A 21,262-nucleotide genomic window follows, 5' to 3' on the forward strand; every position below is an offset into this window, starting at 1 on the left:
AATATTTGTCAAAAAAGGGTTTTGTGCCTAGCAATAATGCAGTGGCACAGTTGGTAGCACTGTTGCCTCACAGCTAGAAGGTCCTGTGTTCAATTCCCTTCGGGGACGCTGTGGGCACTGGGGGCGCGTTTTCTTCTCCATGTCATCATACCCATAACCTAGGTGGGGTTAGTTGGCGAAAGGGCCTTTCTGTGTGGAGTTTGCATGTTCTCCCCATGTCCCCACGGGTAGGCACCCTCACAAAAAACATGCAGTAGTCCTGGTCTCTAATCTGCTTCCCCCTGGTCTGGGGCACCTGATGGAGGGGAAAGGAACTGGTTGGAATAATGTGTTCCTTCCACGTGCTACATCCTACCGGGGAAACTCCCCCCTGTCAGGTGATAAGAAGCAGTCTGCTCACTCCTCATGCATTGAAGGAAGCATGAGCTCAGTTCGGGGCTCTCCCCAGGTTGGCAGAGGGAGAGTAGCGCCCAGGATTACACCTTAGGTAATTGGCACTGGGTGAAAAATGGGTTACACAATTGTGGGATAAAATAAATAATAATATAGAAGAAGAAGAAGAAGAAGAAGAAGAAGAAGAAGAAGAAGAAGAAGTCACCCAGCCTTGTAGAGATATGCGCTCCGCGGAGCACTCCTTTAGTTTTGTGTAGAGAACATTCTCAATTGAAGGACAGATAACGTGAATTGTTTTATTTATATTATCTGTAGAGCTGAAAGGGATTCAGAAGGGCACAGTGCTCAAACACGGAGCAATGATTATTGTTCAAATGTTTACTATTCTATACTTTATCTTTATTCGTCATCCAACAAAGCTTTTCTTCAAGTAAAAGGCACAGAGCTCAATGTAGCACTAAAACTCATTCACTCTGTGAACTAGTTCAGACATTGTTTTTTCTGCCGTTGTGCCAATCCCCCCCCCCCCCCCCCCCCATGTTTTTAAGTCGTTGTCACTACCGTTCTGGTCTGGGTAATGTGTAGAGTAGACAGGTCCCCACCGATACACTTGGAGTCGCAACTTCTTCTTTTCACCGGGAGCGTATTGAATTCAGAGGAACGCGCTATCCCTCCTAGATCCAGGCACCTCGACCAACATGTAGGAGTCGCTAATGCAGCAACAGAGATCAGCATCCCCTGCTGGCTTCCAACCCATGAGCACGAACACTTGTTTTCCTTGGAGCACCCGGCCAAGCCAGAGGCACCGAAATTAATCACAGTTTACCCCTGCAGCACCTGGACGGCCTTATTATGAACATATGTTGCTTTCATTCATTTATTTTAACCTATATTATCTCTAGAGTTATGAGGAACTCAAAGGGCATATTGCATGAATTACTAACCCAACATGATAATTAACATTTTTGTTTGTCTTTTCCCTCAGCTACGTTAAAGTCGATAATGTCACAGAGTATAAAACAAACTGAGGAACAACTTCCATTGCCCACCTGTGTGATGCGGTGCAATGTGGAATTGAATAGTGTGAGCCGTTATTAAAATACGTCATCAAGGCCACACCCCCTTTTGCAAAACTCACGCTAAAAGGGTTCGTTCGGATATAGTCACACTGAGCACACTGCCAATACAAACTAATAGGCAAGTGCGCTCCCGGTGCGCATTTCCGAATGCACCCAAAGGGCTCCATTTTCGTCACCGCTAAACTCCTTATCCCTAAACTTCTTTGCCTTTTTTACTATTTTGCTAAACATTTGTGAATAGTTAAAATGGCCAGTCTACAAGCTCACAACGTGTCAATGTAGATTGGCTAGTTGAACTATTCAAAAATGTTTTTCAAAATAGTAAAAAAGGCAAAGAAGTTTAGGGATAAGGGGTTTAGCGGTGACAAAAATGGAGCCCAGTGACTGTGTCTGTTAAGCACCACGTCTGACCACACTAAAGCTTGCACCGCTGTCACACAAATCCAGGTAATTTGTCCCTGTGTTTGTTCCTACTCAGTGATACACAGCCTTCTGTGTGCATTTACCACTGATACACGGTACAAATGGATGAATGAACACAGAGGATGTTACTGTGTAAAATATTGAATACTGTCAACAGGAGTGAATATCACTCTGATGTTCCGATCTTTATTGTATGATGTTCGATCATTTCTTTAAAACCAATTTTTGTTGGTTCATCCATACCTTCATTTTACCAGGTCAGTCCCTTTGAAATCATGATTTGGCATGTTATGCTTGGATTAGGGCAGGCAGAGCCATTGATTTAAGAGGGATTGTTTTTACAGTTTTGCTGTAATTGGAACCATGTAACAAACACAATTGCAATGCCAAATGCATGCTTGCATCATTACCACTACTCGTTGTAAGTTGTAGAGGTGTTGTAAAGTTAGCAACTTGTAGCATAACATGATGCCAATCTTTTATCAATGGCTCAGCTAATAGTAGACAAACAACATAAACCAAAACAACATATAAACCAATAAACTTGCAATATGTAAAAATGTATTATTTTTAATATCAATATTACCACTTACCAGTCATTGCACTACTTTTAGTTTGCCTGTTTAATATCTTACAACTATACTTTTTATTTCATTCTTTGACTAACCACTGCATGATAATAAAGAAGACACCAATTTCACTTGAGTGAAATTGTTCTATTTGATCTTTTCTTTAAAGGGTAAGACCACTTTTGTTGAGGTTTGGGTTGTGTAGTTACCTTGCCATGATGTAACTCCAAATGTGGACAAGAAATAAAAAATAATTGCTCCTGTGATTAGAAATTGATAATTCGAAATATGCTCCTCATTGACTTACATTGTACACTAAAACGGCTCTCAAAGTCACTCTTTTAGTACGTAAACAAACACAAACAAAGTTGATTCAGACAATATAGAGCATCACCAAAACTCATGTGGTTTTATTTTTTCATAAAAATGTTAACCTCCTGTTGATTTTACTATTTGAAGAACTGGATCCGGATCCACGGATCCAGTCCGGGTTTTCTTCCTAATAAAATGGACAAATCAACAGGAAGTTAACGTTATTATGAAAAAATAAAACCACATGAGTTTTGGTGATGCTCTATATTGTCTGAATCAACTTTGTTTGTGTTTGTTTACGTACTAAAAGAGTGACTTTGAGAGCCGTTTTAGTGTACAATGTAAGTCAATGAGGAGCATATTTCGAATTATCAATTTCTAATCACTGGAGCAATTATTTTTTATTTCTTGTCCACATTTGGAGTTACATCATGGCAAGGTAACTACACAACCCAAACCTCAACAAAAGTGGTCTTACCCTTTAAAGGACAACATGAGTTGTTAGGAGGAATTGACATTTCATACCATACTATTTTATTCAGTGTTGTAAAAAGGAAGGGCATACATCTCAGGTGGAATGACTTGATATATTCCTAATAACCACTACCTTATCCTGCTGTAAGTTATTTGTGTGTATTTAATTTCTCCTTCTCTGCCCTTTATGTTTGTTTGTTTTACCAGTTTTCATCTATGCAAATAAAATAGTTTTAAACTTGCCATTACACAAGCAGCAAGATTAGGATCTGTAAGGTAAAAGTACTTATTTAGGCCCACATAGCCATAGGCCAGTGTAAATGGATATCCATAATATTGTATGCCGCCGTGTATACTGTACATTAAAGTGGCTATACCTGTGGCACAATAAAATCCTCAGCGTTAATTTAACTATTTTAAAATACTTCAAAAAGCCAAACTTCCGTCACGTTGTGAGCTTGTAGATCGGATATACTGTATGAACAATTTAAAAATATTTTTCAAAATAGTAAACAGGCAAAGACGTTTAGGGATAAGGGGTAAGGCACCGGCGAAAATAGGGCCCATCGGGCCTAAATGGTACGCTATACTTACCAGATCTTAACACATCGTCACCACAAGACAACATTATCGTCTCTGTCGGGTGGAAACCTCATATGTCCAAAACTGTTACTTTTCAAAAATAGCTATACTGTTGTGTGACACTGTAGAATGAATTGATTTACGGGAAAAAAACTTTAAAAGTTAAAATAATTAGGAGATATAAGAGGTTTATGCTCGACAGTAATGATATACATCATAAGTTAACCCTGTGTCCTCTAGAGATTCTAATAGATTATCTCCCTCTCTCTCTCTCTGCCCCCCCTCCCCCCTCTCTTCTGTCCCTTGCAGGACACCAAGAACAACAGCAACCACGACCTCTCGCGCAGCCCCCAGAGCCTCAGTGACACAGGCTACTCCTCGGACGGTATCTCCAGCTCCCACAGTGAGATCACCGGCCTCATCCAGGAGGAAGAAATGAAGCTGAGCGAGAGGGGAGTCAGCGGACGAGGTTCTCCGGGGAGCCCCTCTGAAATCACCAAGCTGGAGAGCTCCATGAGGCCCCTACTAGAGAAGAGCCTATCGGAGGAGAAGGTGGATCGCAGGGCAAGGAGGCACAGGGATCTGGACGAACGAGGGAAGCAGAGGCCCCGGTCCCTGTCCATCACACCGGAGGCATACGATTCAGACGAGGAGCTTGCAGACATCCTGGAGGAGGAGGAGGTTGGAGCAGGTGACTGGGAGGGGAAGCACAAAGAAGGGAAGGAGGACAAGAAGGAGAAGGACAAAGATGCAGAGCCCACAGAGATGATGACAGATGAGGAGTTCATGAGGAGACAGCTCATGGAGATGAGTGCTGACGAGGAAAACGAGGAAGAGGAGGAGGAAGAAGAGATGGAGGAGGAAGAGATGGAGGAAGAGGATGAGGAAGATGAAGGATATGGCTACCAGAAGCCCAAGAAGAGCCACCACAAGCACACGATCTCTGATTCAGGGAAAGAGAAGCGTCGCCTACAGCACCACTCCAGCAGCTTCGAGGAGGAGACCAATAGCTCCACGGACATGTACAAAGGCTCAGTTGAGGAGGGAGAGGAGGACTCGATGGCTTCTCAGGGAGGCCTGAGGCGCTTCAAAACCATTGAACTCAACAACACCAACAGCTACAGCCGGGACATGGAGCTGGGCAATGAAAATGACCTCAGTCTTGACCGTGAGCCCGAACTAGAGATGGAGAGTTTGACGGGGTCTCCTGAAGAACGTTCCAGGGGCGACTACTCCTCCACCTTGCCTCCCAGCTCCTCGTCCTTTGGTTCAGGCCAGTCCCCCACCTCCATCTCCTCCATGGAAGAGGACAGTGACAGCAGCCCCAGCAGGAGGCAGAGGCTGGAGGAAGCCAAGCAGCAGAGGAAGGCACGGCACCGCTCCCACGGGCCACTCCTCCCCACCATTGAGGACTCTTCAGAAGAGGATGAACTCAGAGAGGAGGAGGAGCTGTTGAGGGAGCAGGAAAAGATGAGGGAAGTGGAGCAACAGAGGATTAGGAGCACCGCTCGTAAGACCAAGAGAGACAAAGAAGAACTGAGGGCACAGAGGCGTAGGGAGCGGTCCAAGACTCCACCCAGCAACCTCTCACCGATTGAAGATGCCTCCCCTACTGAGGAGATGAGGCAAGCAGCAGAGATGGAGGAGCTCCACCGGTCCTCTGCGTCTGAATACTCCCCTCAGAGTCTCGACTCTGAGGCTGAGGGATATGAGTCAAAGCTTTATAAGTCAGGCAGCGAGTACAACCTGCCCACCTTCATGTCCCTCTACTCCCCCGTTGAGAAGTCATCAACTGCCACAACCACTACAGCGCCATCTTCAACCTCCAAACCACTGAAGAGTGCAGAGGAGGTGTATGAGGAGATGATGAGGAAGGCGGAGCTGCTTCAGAAACAGCAGAAGCAGCAACAGCAGCCGCAAAATGGCAGGCATGGACAGTACTACGAGGACGACGTCAACGGCCAGGGCTATGATGATGAGTACGAATATGAACAGGAACAAACTGGATACGACAATGAGGCATCGGAGATGGAGACGGATATCTATGAAGAGATCCGTCAGACGTCTCAGAACATCACCAAGATGCAGCAAGCCACTGATGAGCAGGTAGCGATTGAGATCGAGAGCTCCTACCCAGACAAACAACTCCTGGACACTGGCTCAGCCTTTGCCAAACTGTTGGAGCAAAGCAATGCTCTGCTGACCCCAGGAACCAGCCCCACCCAGATCTCAGCTCCAGTCTCCTTTGCTGAGACTGGAGGACGGATCCCTGATGTTCGTGTGACACAGCATTTCACTGCCAAAGATGGACAAAAAGACAGAATCAAGGGTCAGACAGGGAAGAATGGCATAACACCTGCAGTAGCCGCCACAACGATCGCAGCCTATGGCGTTTATGCCAGAGATGCAGTGACCGTTTCTCAGACTACATCAAGCCATACTACTACTACTACTCAGTCTGGTATGTACAGCAGGCACACAGGAACACCTTCCACATCCACAACTACAGTCTCTAGTGTATGTAGCAAGATAGCCGAGATCACACAGGCATATAGCCAGAGGGAGGTGATCACCAGAAGGGTAGGAGAGACCAGGGGAGTCCAAGCACGAGACAGCTCAACATCTTCAACTGAAAGAATTATCGAGCCTCGCTCTCCTAAGTATACCACCTACTACAGGAGCACCAGTCCTCCTCTGTCTCCTTCGCCTCCAACGCAGAGTCCCACCCGCTCACCATCTAGGAGGGTAACAGTTGAGTTCTCTACCCAGACATTGAACTCTGGAATGGGGGTGCAGCCAGACAGTGCTGGACCCACATCTCCAGTATTGGCTCAGGCCACCCAGACCTCACACCGGTCCAATTCCCCACGTATCTACCGGCAGCAGTCTTCCCAGGATGCCCCATACTCTCCGCCACCAAGCCCGTCTAGGCCGATGACGGTAAACACAGCCACATCCCCTCTTTCCTCGCCTACTAGATTCAGTCGTCAGTCAACATTTGAGGCATACTCCCCCTGCGGCAGCCCACCTGACACGCCACCTTACCACCATCAATCTCCTACACACACCTTTTACCAATCACAGAGAGTGGAGAAGGTGAACGTGGGAACCAGCATGGCCCCAACAGTCTATAGCAGAGGTTCCCTGTCCATGGACAATATCTCCCTTTGTCGTATATCCACTGTTCCAGGCACGTCCAGGGTGGAACAGGGCCATATGATCCAAGGGGGTAGTGTTGTGGATCTCAGAGCACTCTCAACACAAAATCCTGCCATCATGACGGACCAGGGAATGGATCTCACTTCCCTGGCCACAGACAGTAGGAAGTACCATGGTGGATCGGAAGGAGGCAGACACTCGACAATTGTACAACCACTGATTATGAACCTAAACACCCAAGAGACCACCACGCCAACCACCGTGAGTGTCACTGTTGCTGCCTCCATGTTCATGACTCAGCCGGTGTACGGGGACCCACACCAGAACCGTGTGGATCTGGGCCAGGGTATGGGCCCAGCTGTGTGCCTCTCCCAGAACAAACCACCAACCACTGATCCAGCAATACCAAAGATTGATGCCAAACTGGAAGACCTGAACATACAACAGATGGAGCTGCAGAGACAACAGGAGAAGCTCCAGATGCAACAACAGATTCTTGAGCAGCAGCTTCAGCAGCACCATCAGATGCAGCAGCATCAACATACGTCTTCCCTGGCTAGGTTCAACCTCACTGGCCAGATTGCACCTTTACTGAAGAAAGATCTGATGGTCAGCCAAACCAGCAGTGCCTCGGCTTTGGTCAGTTCTGTATCTCCAGCCGTCAACTCTGATTTGTATGGCACTGGTGTCATTGAGCTGAAAGGACAGCCTGCTCCTCCTGGTATGATGACCGCACCTGGGCCTAATGCACCCCACAGTATGGTGGTACAGATTGATGGAGGACCAGGTCAAGAAGGAGCTGTTACTCAACTGGTGAAGGTAGAAGAAGGGCAGGATGCCATGGATCTGACTGGAGGTCAGATTAAACCAGACAACCAGCCAGCCTGTTGTGATGTTGTTTACCGGCTTCCGTTTGGTGGGAGCTGTGTTGGTGTGACAGAGAAGGAGGGCATAAGGCCTCCTTCTGCTCCACCCCTCACCTATGAGTCTGAACCGGAAGGCCAAACTGGAAGGTACGAGTACCAAATGGATGGCCGTAAGGCCTACACGCTGCCTTTTCCTGGCAGGCTTCAGCCCTCAATGTCTGATACAAACTTAGCAGAAGCTGGGCTGGAGTCCTACCACTCTAAGCTAGATCCACAATTTCAAGCCACCGGAGAACTTGCCGTGGACCTCACCTCTATGAAGTATGCATATGAGGCAGGTTATATGGGCATGGGGATGCAGTATGGCTCATATACTGATTTACGTCACGGGGGGGACCTCACAGCACAAGCCCTTCCCATTAGGAGGTTTAATTCCCTCTCGAATATTAGTTCGGACTATGGCTACTCCCCTCGTGATATAGCCGGCTTTGGGGAGTCCAACTTGGCTCAATACAGTGCCACTACTGCCAGAGAGATCAGCCGTATGTGTGCAGCACTTAATTCCATAGACCGGTTTGGAAGTAATCCAGACTTGATGCAGTATGGCAGTTTGGGGAGAGGAACTGGGCCTGGTTCCTCCAGACTTGCTGCTGGTTTGGGAATGCGATCAAACGTGTTGTTTGGAGCAGACGGGAAGGTCATTTCTCACAACCAAGCCCTGACCAACCTCATCAATGCCAGGCAGGCCAGTCTCAGAGCCATGTACCCCACAGCAATGAGGTCCGCTGATGGGATGATATACTCCACCATCAACACCCCCATTGCCTCAACCCTGCCAATTACCACGCAGCCTGCCTCAGTCCTTCCACTGCTGAGAGGCATGTACAGGCCATTCCCCTCTGCCAACATGACACCTGTGCCCCTATCCAGTCTGACCGGGCTACCAATGAATCCCAGAATGCCACTTATGGGGCAAGCTCCCTTCCGTTACCCATCACCGAATCCTTTCCAGGCGGCAGCCACAACTGCTGCCTCCATGGTTGCGGAAACCACCTCTGCACCAGTCAGTGTACCCATGTCTGTTGCCATGCCAGCCACTGGCGCTGTCCAGGACACACCTGTCTACTTGGGCATAGGTGCCACTGTCACCTCCACGTCCTCACCAACAGGAGTGGTCACCATTCCAACAGAGACACAGCAGCAGCCAATCAACTTGTCCCAGGCCCACTTGAACAGTCAGCAACAACAGCAGCAGCAGCAGCAACAACAGCCTCAGCCAGTGGCCCACGCCTATCCGCAAACCCAGGGCTACGCCCAGCCTCCCGTAGGCCTCCCCTCTGCCCAAAGTGGTGGAGTTCCCGTCCCAGGGGGTCTACCTCCATTCCCTCCTCCTGGAGCCATCCACAAGGAGGGGGAGACAGAGGAGGAGAGGTTGCACAGGCAGCAGGAGCTGCTCCTACAGATGGAGAGGGAGCGTGTGGAGCTGGAGAAGCTACGGCAGCTACGCCTGCAGGAGGAGTTGGAGAGGGAGCGAATGGATCTGAAGATACACCGCGAGAAGGAGCAGCTGCTGGTGCAGAGGGAGATACACGAGCTTCAGAACATCAAGGAACAGGTAGAACAGGAAGCTGAGGTGATAGAGGTTGTGTCCACCGAAGACCTGTAAAAAAAGAGTGAAATAAAAAGCAGACCTCTATATTGCCAACCTGTTCTAAAGTTGAAACAGTTCCAGCTCCATGTTTGTGTGACGGCAGGATACTAGCTTGAGATACTCCTTTGGTCTTGCCTCTGTTTAACTCCTATTGGACAGGGGAGGTCTGAATTGATATTGCTGAGTGGTGTGCTTCAGACAAAATTGAAATTGTTTCAACCTCAGAACAGATCGGCGTGCAGTGCTAAAAATGAGTTAGGTCCCTGTTTTGGGACATGAGTGCTGAAAGTGCTACCTTTCCATTGGAAGCTTTTTCTTTGTCTTTGACTTTTTACAGGTCTTGGGTGAACAAACGGCCTAGGGAGTTTGTTTGTTTCTTGTGTTTTCATTTGGCAAGGTTGTTTTGTTGTGGTATACCGTGCTAGTGGTTTTTTGTGTTTGGTTTTGTAATGCTGTTCTTGTACGTTTTTGTTTGTTGGTTTGTTGGTTTGTTTGTTTGTTTGTTTGTTGGTTTGTTTGTTTTTGGTTGGTTGAATAGGGATACTGATACTTTTGGCGAAAATCGATCAAAAGCAAGCCTATATGTGAATGGTTTCATCTGCATGCTTGTTGTTGTTTTGTTGGTTTTATGTACTGCGAAAAATGCTGCTTTGACAGATGTTTTACTGATGAAAAAGATTTTCCAAAACAGGACCTCTAAAGTTACGTAAAAAGCACAAATGTGTGCAGGGTTTTGCAGATGTGTTGCAGCATCAATCAGACCATCCTACAAATTCCACATTTTAGATGATGTTATAAAAGTGATGTTACGTGTTTGTAGACAGAACCTTGCATCATACTGTATGTCAATAAATGTAATCAGTCAAAACCTGGCTTTATGCAGGGTACCCCAACTGAGATGGCCTAAGGATCCATGTAGACCGGTATCAAATTTAAATTAAGAACAGTAATACAATTATAACATATTAAAACACAATATAACACTCAGTTGTTTCCAAGAAGTCTACTTGTCTGCGTCTAACCTTAGTGAGGAAAATGTACCATTAATGACTGTTTGGTTTATGGCATGTTTTGTTGTTGATAGTGAGATTTGCCAGGGATATGTACAGATTCTTCCATGAAATTATATAGTATTGCATTTGAGTATTACATAGAATTGCTGTAAGACAATGAATGGTATAATGGACAGTGCTGAAAAGAGTTATTCCACATACAATAAATGGTAAATGTTTCATTTCAAAAATAGGCTATGTCAATGATATGAAATGTTATGGCAAAATCCTTAATAAGACAATAACAATATGCACTTAGCAAAATACAGGTTTCACTAACTTGGTTTCCGTAGTTCATGACTTAAACATGTTTTAACAGGTAACAGGACCGAGGGCCTAATGTGATGATTTGCTTCTTTTTCAATAGAACAAGCAATTGAAAAACTTTCAAGTTAACTCTGTAAAGCAGGTTTGAAAGACTTTCTTATTGTGAATGAAATACTGTAGAGATGGAATGACTAATATGCATCTCATTATCCTACAGTATAAGCATAAGAAACCCCTAATTCCTAATTCCCACCTGCGTGCCATGTCTAGCCTGTACGCACAGAGAAAATGCATTTTGCTACAGTATGACAAGCAACTGCACCGGTAATGTACATGCTGCCCTTCATGTATGCTATATGCTTCCATGCTATGTATTTTACAAAGGAATAGTAGCTTATGCTTATATCTAACTTGGATCCATTTTCAAAACTAATCCATCAGCACAAGAATAACACTCCATTCATGTGCTCCGTTTCAGGTGTCTTGGCTTTTGGTTGCCATTCTTGTGTTTGATTTGGATTCGGTGAGATTAAGATTGGAACTCATAGAAACAGAATGCAGTATTTAGAAATGCTAACTATCTTGTCCTGACCTCTCCTCCTTCCCCTTGATTCTCTACTCCTTCACCAACTTCATCCACCTACACATCCACTTTGACACACCCCTCCTGTTCCTCATCCACCTTTATAACCTGTACCTCCTCCACTTCTTACCTTACTGCCTCCTCCACCTATACCTTCCACATCTCCTGTGCCTCCTATATGTCTTCCTCCTGTATCTGTATCTCCATCTCCACCCACTCCTGTGTCTCCTATATGTCTTCCTCCTGTATCTGTATCTCCATCTCCACCCACTCCTGTGCCTCCTATATGTCTTCCTCCTGTATCTGTATCTCCATCTCCACCCACTCCTGTGTCTCCACCAGGTACTTCAGCATCAGCAGCAGGAGCGTGAGAAGCAGCTGGTTCTCCAGAGGGAGCAGCTGGCCCAGCAGAAGTCCCAGCTCGACCAGATCCAGTCCCTGCAGCAACAGCTGCAACAGCAGCTGGAAGAGCAGAAGAGACAGAAGACAGCAGCAGCAGCAGCTCAGGTGACTGGACCGCAAAATTGTTAGCGGTAGTCAGCAAAAAAAAAATATGATTTTGTTTTATACTTTGTGGATGATCCAGGTTGGTCATGATACTCACCAGTGCCCAAAATCTGAGCTCATACTCACTTAAAAGACATGCATGTTAAAGTAATATACAATATTGAGCCCAGCCCGACTCATACCAAAAAACAAACACACAAACTGTCAAACTGGTCAGCAGTGGCTCAGAGAGCGAGAGAGACAGAGTGGGGAAGAGAGAGATAGAGGAAGGGAGACAGATGTAAAAACGTCTTCCATGATATCAAAAAGAGTCACCAGTCACCACTAATTCAACGGACAATCGAAAGAACGGTACTTCCATAGTGCATAGTTTTCACGCTGTAAAAAGGTGAGCGAGCCAAAAGCATATTGATCCATTAGTTTGTTGATTTGTCGGTTTAACCTCATCAATTAGGCAGCTTACACTTCCTGGAGCTGGCAGCGTTACTTAAAAATAAGACTCACAATTATTCATATCATGAGAAACTTGTCAATGCAGGTTTTATTTTGAAGTTTATCTACTTGGTCAGTCCACAACGTCTCTCTCCTTATTGGCGAAGAACAAAAACGTACCTCTTTATTTTCCTTATTTAGTGCAATCAAGGGTGCAGACTTGTTTGTTCACTAGTCGGAAAAAACACACCATTGAGGAGGTTTAAGGGATTTATTGACAGTGAGGAAATGGAGGGATGAAGGAAGGATGAATGAATGCAGATGTGTAGGTTCCGGGGGGGGGGGGGGGGGGGGGGGTCGCCGACCCTGGAGTCTTTGGGGAGGAGGTCGTATGGCACTCGTCGTATGGCGTTCGTCGTAAGGTGTTCGTCTTACGGTGCACGTGGACGATATCCCCCAGCAGGAACCTGAGAAGGAGAGAAGAGAGTTTTGTTTTAATCGTTTGATCCACTTTTGGCACGGTGAATGTAGTAGTTCTAGTGCCGAAAAAGCTCCTTTGGGGGGAGCGGGGAGAGGAGCTGCTATGGAGGTGAAGGGGTGGGGGTGGGTTGCGAGAAGCCTGTAGGAAGGCGGCTGGTGTGTGACGCAGCGAGGCGGGCGAAACATGGAGGATTCTAGGTGGTACTGGGCAGGTATAAATGGGAACAGGTAGATTGACGTGGAGGGCGGAGAGTGGCATGAAGGGCAGGGCCAATGTGCGTTTCTCCTCCTCCTGAACATCTGTTGTTCCAACTCCATTTAAAGCTTGTAGAACAGCTATTTTTGCCTATTATGACCAGAATCTGACTTGACAAATCATTTATTGATATATTTATCGCGCAACCAGAACTCTCTCTGACCCAACCAATTTGCATAAATTGTCTTCCCGACCCTTTGGATCCCGTTGGGCTCGGGCTGAAATGAAGAACTCGAACTCTTAAGTATCTTCACGACATCTGGAGGTTGGAAAGCTCTGGGCAGTTCAACCCAGCCTTCATCGTTGTGATTGTCTGATTCGCACACAGCTCTCATTTCACTAGGAAGTACATCACAATATAATTATACATTTAATACTCTGAAAACATAATTTCAGGTCATCTTTAAAAGGTGGACTGGACTGGAATGTGGAGACCCCTGAGGAGCTGAAGACAAAAAAAGAAAAAAGAAAATGTATTTAGTTATGCTTAAATTGATTATTTCAGTAACATAACACTTCTTTTTTATTATAGTCATTACATTTTAATTATCTTCTGGAGGGATGCAATGCAACTCCGTCTGAGAACATTTTAATTTGGGTGACTATTACTCATCAAATAAACGCATTAGTTGAATGAACTCCTGAAACAGATGGTAGGACAAGGATTCGATACCCTTGTATTACAATTTACAAATGACTTGAACATTTAGTGGGTTTTCTGTTTCTGTAACTGTGTACAGAAAAACAAAAACTGCCGTCATGTACATGTATCATGTGTATACCTTTTTTTGGCAGCTGCCAGATGCAAAACAATGCAGTAGTGTTGTAGTACCCGAGTCCTTGACTCGTCTTGAGTCTGGTCTCGAGTCCACATTTTCATTTACTCGGTCTCATCTCAGTCTCGCCCTTAATTGTCTCCACCAGGCCGAAGGCATGGGGAGAGAGTATGTTTTGCACTCCGTCCGTCCGTCCGTGTGTCCGTGTGTGTGTGTGTGTCCCCGTGTGTGTGTCCGTCCGTCCTTCCGTCTGTGAACAGCTAATCTCCGGCACCGTTAACCCGGTCGATGCCAAATTTTGCACACACACTCCCTGGATGCCAACGATGAACCTCTGCCCCAAAATTTCCAGAACGGCCTGTTATAGCGCCACCAGAAGGCCGCTTTGTGCAAAACAAGTTTTTGGACAGTACACCTACAGATTTTGTCCAAACATCACGCAAATTGGTACACAGTCTCTCTAGAGCCATTCAACGAAACGGGTCTTTCAGATTTCTCAGACTGGCTAAGATTGGCTTCCAAAGTTCGCAGGAGTGCTCAGTTTCAAACAAAATGCTGCAAATCATGAACACATCGTGTGATTTCCGTGAAATTGTGCACGCACATTCCCACTAGGCAGAGGAAGAAATGCCACATGAACATTTTCAACTCAGCCTCATGGTGGCGCTATAACTGGTCGAAAAGTGTTTTTACCTTAACTGCACGGATCTGTGGATAACTTTGTATGCCAACTCCCTAGAGGCCAAGGAAAAACCTTTGCCTGGAATTTTTCACATCTGCTCTTTATAGCGCCACCAGGAGGCCGACATATGTAAAACACATTTTCTAATATTACTCCTTCAGATTTTTTCAAACTTTCACGCAAATCGGTACACATGCTCTCCATAGTCATGTGATCAAGACGGGTTTGTTTGATTTATCATAATCCACCCTCATTGGCTACAATTGGCTTCTAAACTTTTCAGGATTAGCCCGCTTTGTACCCGTTTTGTACGAATCGCCACAACTACTCAACGCAGCGTCCGATTGTGGTGAAACTGTGCATGCATATTCCCACTAGGCTTTGGAAGAAATGCCACTTGACAGTTTTCAAATCAGCCTCATGGTGGCGCTACAACAGGCCAAGCCGTGTCTCACACACACACACACACACACACACACACACACACACACACACACACACACACACACACACACACACACACACTGCTCCTAAACATTTTGCCAAGCATCACACACACACTCCTATCGTCCTGGTGGAGACCTGTGCCCAGAAGGGCACTTTTTCTAGTTTAACTTGGACTTGACTCTGTCTCGGATCAGCTTGTAGATCATCTATTTTTGGTGCACGACACTATCATACAATGATACCGAGCAGGTGGGTAGCACAGTTGGTGCAAATTGTGGCCCTCAATTGCAGAGCGCAGCTAATTTGCAAACGATACATCCTCTACTGTGCCTCTCCTCCCACATTGGCACACGGCTAAACACGTGCATCTGAGGAAAAACCAAATAGGACCCCGGTACTCTAAATCTGAGGATGGAGAGCACCAGGTAAAATATCTGCTGATCACAAGAAGGTTAAAAAACAACATAAAACAAAACAAAGGAAGCACCAGTTCTGAGGCTATTATAAGTTTGCTGTACATTAAATAACCATAATTTGTGTCTTCCAACACGGCCAGGCCCTGGCGGATTCCCAGCCGGCGTCCCGCTCTCTGCCCAACTCCTTGTCGGAGACGTGCCTGCGGAGCCAGGAGGAGCACGCTGAAACCCGGAGCAGCAGCATGAGGAAGCACAGCTCCATGACCCGCCTCCCTAGGGAGGGGGCAGACGGAGAGGGCGTGGCCTTCTACGGATCCTCCCCCTCCCGCAGGATGGCCGTGGACAGCTGTGTGCAGACGGATGAAGAGGACACGGATGAGAGGTTAGTGTATAGTGTTAGTGTATAATGTGTATTGTGTGTGTGTGTGGGGGGGGGGGGGGGCTGTGCGTGTGTGCGTGCGTGCGTGCGTGCGTGTGTGCGTGCGTGTTTTAAACTTTACTTCCTCTCCTGAACATTTTGTTATTGCTCGGATCTTCTTTTTTTAAGCCTTTTATTAGATTATTGAATCATTCATTCAGAGAAATTGTAACAAAACAGCCTCCAGTAATTAAAAACCAAGCCATGTGATGTAGTAGCTGACAAGCATGGTGTCATGAATAATTCATAGATTTATTTCACACATACGCAGACTAACCTAAAAGTAAAACCTCCCAGCATTTCTCTTTTGATTATTATCATGTTTCTAGTTGAATGGGTATAAAAGACTTGCAGTAAACAAAATGTTTTAATTGTAAAATCCAGTTGTCTTACTGTGTTCTCAGAAATCGAATTATATTTTCGGTAAACAAAAGAAAAGATTGTTAAATGTGTGTGCGGTGTTGCTCATCAAAAATAGCAGATCCATACACTCACAACATGTTGTGGTCGTGCCACAATGCATTGTGAGCTTGAATATCGGCCGGTGGCTCAGCAGTTAGAGTTGCCGCTTGAGATACAGGGCTCCTCCTGAATTAGTGTCAATGTGTCCTTGAGCAAGACACTAAACCCTCAACTGCTTACGATGAGCAGTTTGTTGCCTTGCATGGTTTCCTCCTTCGGTGTGTGAATGGATGAATGTAATGAATGTGCACATTGTATTGCGCTTTGGATAAAGGTGTTATATAAATGCACCATTCATCATTTATTTTACGATTTCTGGTGCTCGATGCTGGTGTACAACTAGTATAAATACGTAAATGTTTTAATGACTGTTATTCCGTCTTATACTTCAGATTAAATTACTGATGTGTACAGGTGTATCAGAAGATTCTGATGTTTTAAAGAACTAATATGTGCATATTGTAGGTGAGGTGGGGAGGTCCTTGAGGATTGTTCAAAATGCTAATGGCCCAGACTGAGCTAAAACAAAGTTGAGAATCACTGGAAAAGTTTCTCTCACTATCTTTTCTTCCACTTCCCCTCCGCTTTCTTCCACTCTGTCCTTACTCTTACTTTTCTTTCTTGTGCTGTTTTTTTCTCTCTTCTTTTGTACGTTACATCTCCTCTTTCTCCCTCGTCCCTCCACCTGCCCCCCCCCCCCCCCCCCCCCCCCCTCCTCCAGGTACATGATGCGTCACCGTAGCAGCAGGAGGCGGGGCCGCAGTGTGGACTGTTCCGTTCAGACAGATGATGATGAGGACAAGGTGGAGTGGGAGCAACCGGTTCGACGCCGGCGTTCCCGTTTCTCCCGCCACGCGGAGTCGTCCGCTGCCCCTGGCACCGCCAGCAGCAGCACCGCCACCACCACCACTGCGACCACCGACACCAAACCAGACACTTCCAAGATGGTATCTTCTAGCATTGCCGTCCAGACCATCAGGGAAATGTCCTGTCAGACGGAGGCGGACCATGTGGGACGGGGAGGCATCTCTCCGGCCATCCACGTGACTGTCCCGGACCCCAACAAGGTGGAGATCATTCACTACATTTCAGGCCCCGAGCGTACCCAGAAAGGCCAGAGCCTGGCCTGCCAGACCGACCAGGAGCCACAGTCACAGGTGGTAGTGGCTCCCCAGATCAGCGTCCCCACAACCGTCAGCCCATATTCATCATCCAGCGGGTCCGGAACCCAGCAAGCCGGTTTAGCTGATCCGATGATGCACCAGCAGCGTCAGCAGCAGCAGATCTCGGCGAATGCGGCCAAATTTGACCGCCGGCGGCCCGATCCTCTGGACATCAACTACCAGCCACACAACCACCTCCACAACGAATCCGTCTCTAGCATCATCCGACAGCAGCAGGCTGGGCCCCCCAAGTCTCCACAGGTGCTCTACTCCCCTGTCTCCCCTGTGTCTCCCCACCGGCTCCTGGAGAACTCTCTGTCCAGTGAGAGGCTGAACAAGGCCCATGTCACCCCCCAGCAGAAGTCCTACACGGCTGAGTCGCCCCAGCGTCATCCCTCCATGCCTCGACCCATTAAGAACACTCAGAGATCCATGTCGGACCCCAAATCCCTCAGCCCCACCACGGATGAACACACCAAGGCCAGGTTGAACCTGTACCAACAGCAACAGCTGCAGAGCCAGGTAGAGTCACGCAGACACACAATTTGCACAAGTGTGCACAAGCTAGACTGAGGTCAAGTTAATGACACATGCACATAGACATACTGTATACAACTAATACAACTAATTAAAATGGTAATTTTATGTTTCACAATCTTATTTGGAAAGCTCTTGCCCTCGACTCTGCACTATTACTATAAGGTTTAATATCCAGAAGCTCACAAAAACACAATAAAATCACAGAGGCCATTTGACCAAAGATAATATCATTAAGAAAAAGACAATCTGCAGTATGCCTATCATGTATAGCCCTACATAGTCATACAGAATATTATGTATGTATAATTAGACTACTGACCCCATCTGAAAAGAAAGTTATGCCGTGGACCACATACAATAATTGTTTTGTTAGGGAGATACAGCGGAGAGAGTGAAACCTATCAGAATTATCATTGGGCTAACTTCAAGCTGGTGAAATAATAGTAAAATAAAACACTTTACATGGCGTCCATATTTTGAGCATGTCATTATTATGTGTAATTTCTCAGAATTGTTCGAAAATAGCAAGAATTGCAGATGTACAAGCATTGTGAGCTTGTAGATCTGCTATTTTTGAACATCTTTTGAAGGTTAACTGTTTCTAATCTTGCTGGAGAGCCTTGGACACCCTTCAAGGACCCCTGGGAATCTCCGCTTTGAGAACCACAGCAATAGATACTGAAACACGATGCAATATGTGATAGGGACTCATGGATACATGGATAGTTTTATACAACTTTAAAATAACTTGACATTACACAGTTCACATATTTCAAAAGCATATTTATTTGGCCATAGATGTCAGGCAGGCCTGCGGTTTAGATTGTTGTTGAGGTAGCCGACATATTGCCAGCAGCATAAATACTGCATGTCTCTGTATGACTTTGATTGAGACTGTTCCTTTGATTCCACTTTGCTCTCTTTTAAATCTTTCATGAATACTATGAATGTTTCATGTCCGTGCTATATAATGACTAATCCATTTTGATGTGTATGGCCTTTTCAGAGTAAAATGTTGTCTTCAAAATCCTCTAGATTTATTATGCTGAGTATTTGAACAGATTTGTTGCTGGTGGGGAAAAGTGGACAGCTTCTCTTATGAGACGATTGAAAGTAAAACACATGAAAGCAAGCCATTAGTTACTCAAGCCATTAGTCATTTTTAAAAGTTCGGAATACAAAATAACACTGAAGTTATGGTGTGTTTCTATAACCACTTTGAACCTGAGTGATTTCCCTATTCTGGAAAAACCTTTAACTTAACTTTAACTTGTGCAAATAGACAGCATACAAGCTCACAATGTGTCACGAATCACAATGCAATGTGTTATGACCTTGTAGATCTGCTATGTTCGCTATTCGCCAAAATATTTAGTGTAGGGCTTACTGTAAGGATTCAGTTTGTTTCTGTTCACTCAAAAAGATGGCACACAAAAACTGCAGACACGAGAGAAGACTTGATGCCAATAGTGGAGTGGTGGTTTGTTAAACACTGGGACAACCTCCAAAAGCAGTCCCTGTTGGGTTGCAGGTAAACAGTAATACTGTAAGTGCACTTTGATGTAATTTACTGTAAGTGTAGGACGCAGGTATCTATCCCAGTGCATTATACGTTTTCACTTTCAACTTAGCATTGTGTAATTATAATAACACCCTTCTATCAATATGGATTCAATTGTAATTTCTCATTGGAAACGAATATTTCTGTTGAATAAATGTATCACTGGGTATTAATAGTTTTATCTAATCATATCCTCAACATTATTCGTGGGTAAAACAATGTATACTAATAGCATAGGCATACACGTTCAGTAGCCTGATTCATGGTTCATTGGGAAATATTTGTGAAATTTGAAAACTTTTTTTTGGCTTTCGCCTTTATTTTATATTTTTTATGGAGGGACAGACAATAGGCTGACAGGAAATGGGGAGAGAGATGGGGGGAAGACATGCAGTAAAGGCTGTCGGGATCGGGAGTCGAACCCGCGGCACACTGCCAGACTGGATTGCCAGCCAAGGTGCCTGGACCACTGAGCCATGGCCCAGGCCTGAAAACTGAAATTTAAGTTGATAAAAAAAAGTACATACATGGTTTTATTTACTCTGAAGCTGAAGGAGCATTATGCCCTCTTTAAAGGAGCATTCAGTGATTTGGGTGATTTGGAAAACCACCCAGTCCGCCCCGGTAACAAAATGTGCACATGCACGCTCTACAGTGGAGGGAAGTACAACAGGCCAACAGCATGTGCACCAAGGCTCGGTCATGATTGGAGGAAGGCCCCTCTCATCCTGATTGGATGAAGGCTTTGCCACCCACCACCAAAACTGAAACTAGGGTTTTTTGACCCCAGGGGCTCACTGGGGACAGGGAGGAACTCCTTATATGGTCAGCACACTCTATAGTAGGGAGGATTATCCAAATAAAAAGAAAAAATAAGTGATATTTGAATGAAGCGAAATCACTGAATATACCTTTAAGGTCTATTATGTGAATTGTGTGAATGGCTTATCCATTTTGTTGTTGTGGATTTTATTTTATTTCTTTCAGGCCATACTGTAGTATTGTCTTTGTGATCCCCAGAGCTGTGTGGTATGGAATATTTTCTTTTTCTGCCCACTCATAGATAGAAGATAAAGTAGTCCCCAGGGGAATCTTATCTTGTACAAACAAGCAATTGCTGCCCCCGCACACATTGACACGACAAGCAGTACCAGAACACACAGTGTTAACTTAGCTAAAATAATAATTAAAAACAGCTGAAGTCATCTCTACTGTGAGGGTTTGCTAAATTAACATGATGTAGCTACCAGCATATACACACAATCCCCCGCACGTCCTGTTAATTATTCAGACAAATTGCAGGCTAAGATTGTCTAAATCTGAATCAGCCACTAAAGTATGAGGTTCACACAAGGCTTATGGAGCATTAACAACCATATGGTAAACAGTTTACAGTTAGCACTTGACTTACTGTAGTGTAGCAGTCCAACACTATCTATGAAGGTGTGTGATAATCTTTCCCATAAAAGGCATCATGAACTGGCTCAATCATGACAAATTATGGGAGACGACACACAGGATTAAATGAAAACTTATTTTATTTGTAACTAAAGGAAACGTAAATTATGCTGAAAACATTATAATGTCGCAGGAGTAGTCAGTTGTATTAGTAGTGTAGTGTATTTATGGATGTGTGAAAGTGTATGTGCAGAACCAAAGTTAGTAACTATACTGTAACTCAAAGGAACCAAAAGTAGGAGAGAGAGGCAGAA

The 21,262-nt window shown here is 45.4% G+C and overlaps 1 protein-coding gene across 1 annotated transcript in view; it reads left to right on the plus strand.

Annotated features, from left to right (window-relative positions):
• bsna (bassoon presynaptic cytomatrix protein a) overlaps positions 1-21,262 on the plus strand; it is a gene marked incomplete at its 3' end in the record, with an annotated part of 90,381 nt that overhangs the window by 54,738 nt on the left and 14,381 nt on the right. Inside the window, exons 3-7 of the mRNA XM_079520893.1 lie at positions 4,142-9,472; positions 10,928-10,969; positions 11,753-11,917; positions 15,547-15,788; positions 17,008-17,971. Of these exons, the coding sequence (XP_079377019.1) occupies positions 4,142-9,472; positions 10,928-10,969; positions 11,753-11,917; positions 15,547-15,788; positions 17,008-17,971 (6,744 nt within the window). The remainder of the gene's footprint in view (positions 1-4,141; positions 9,473-10,927; positions 10,970-11,752; positions 11,918-15,546; positions 15,789-17,007; positions 17,972-21,262) is intronic.

The sequence above is a fragment of the Electrona antarctica genome (assembly GCF_951216825.1).
Source record: "Electrona antarctica genome assembly, chromosome: 2".
NCBI classification, from domain to species: Eukaryota; Metazoa; Chordata; class Actinopteri; order Myctophiformes; family Myctophidae; genus Electrona; species Electrona antarctica.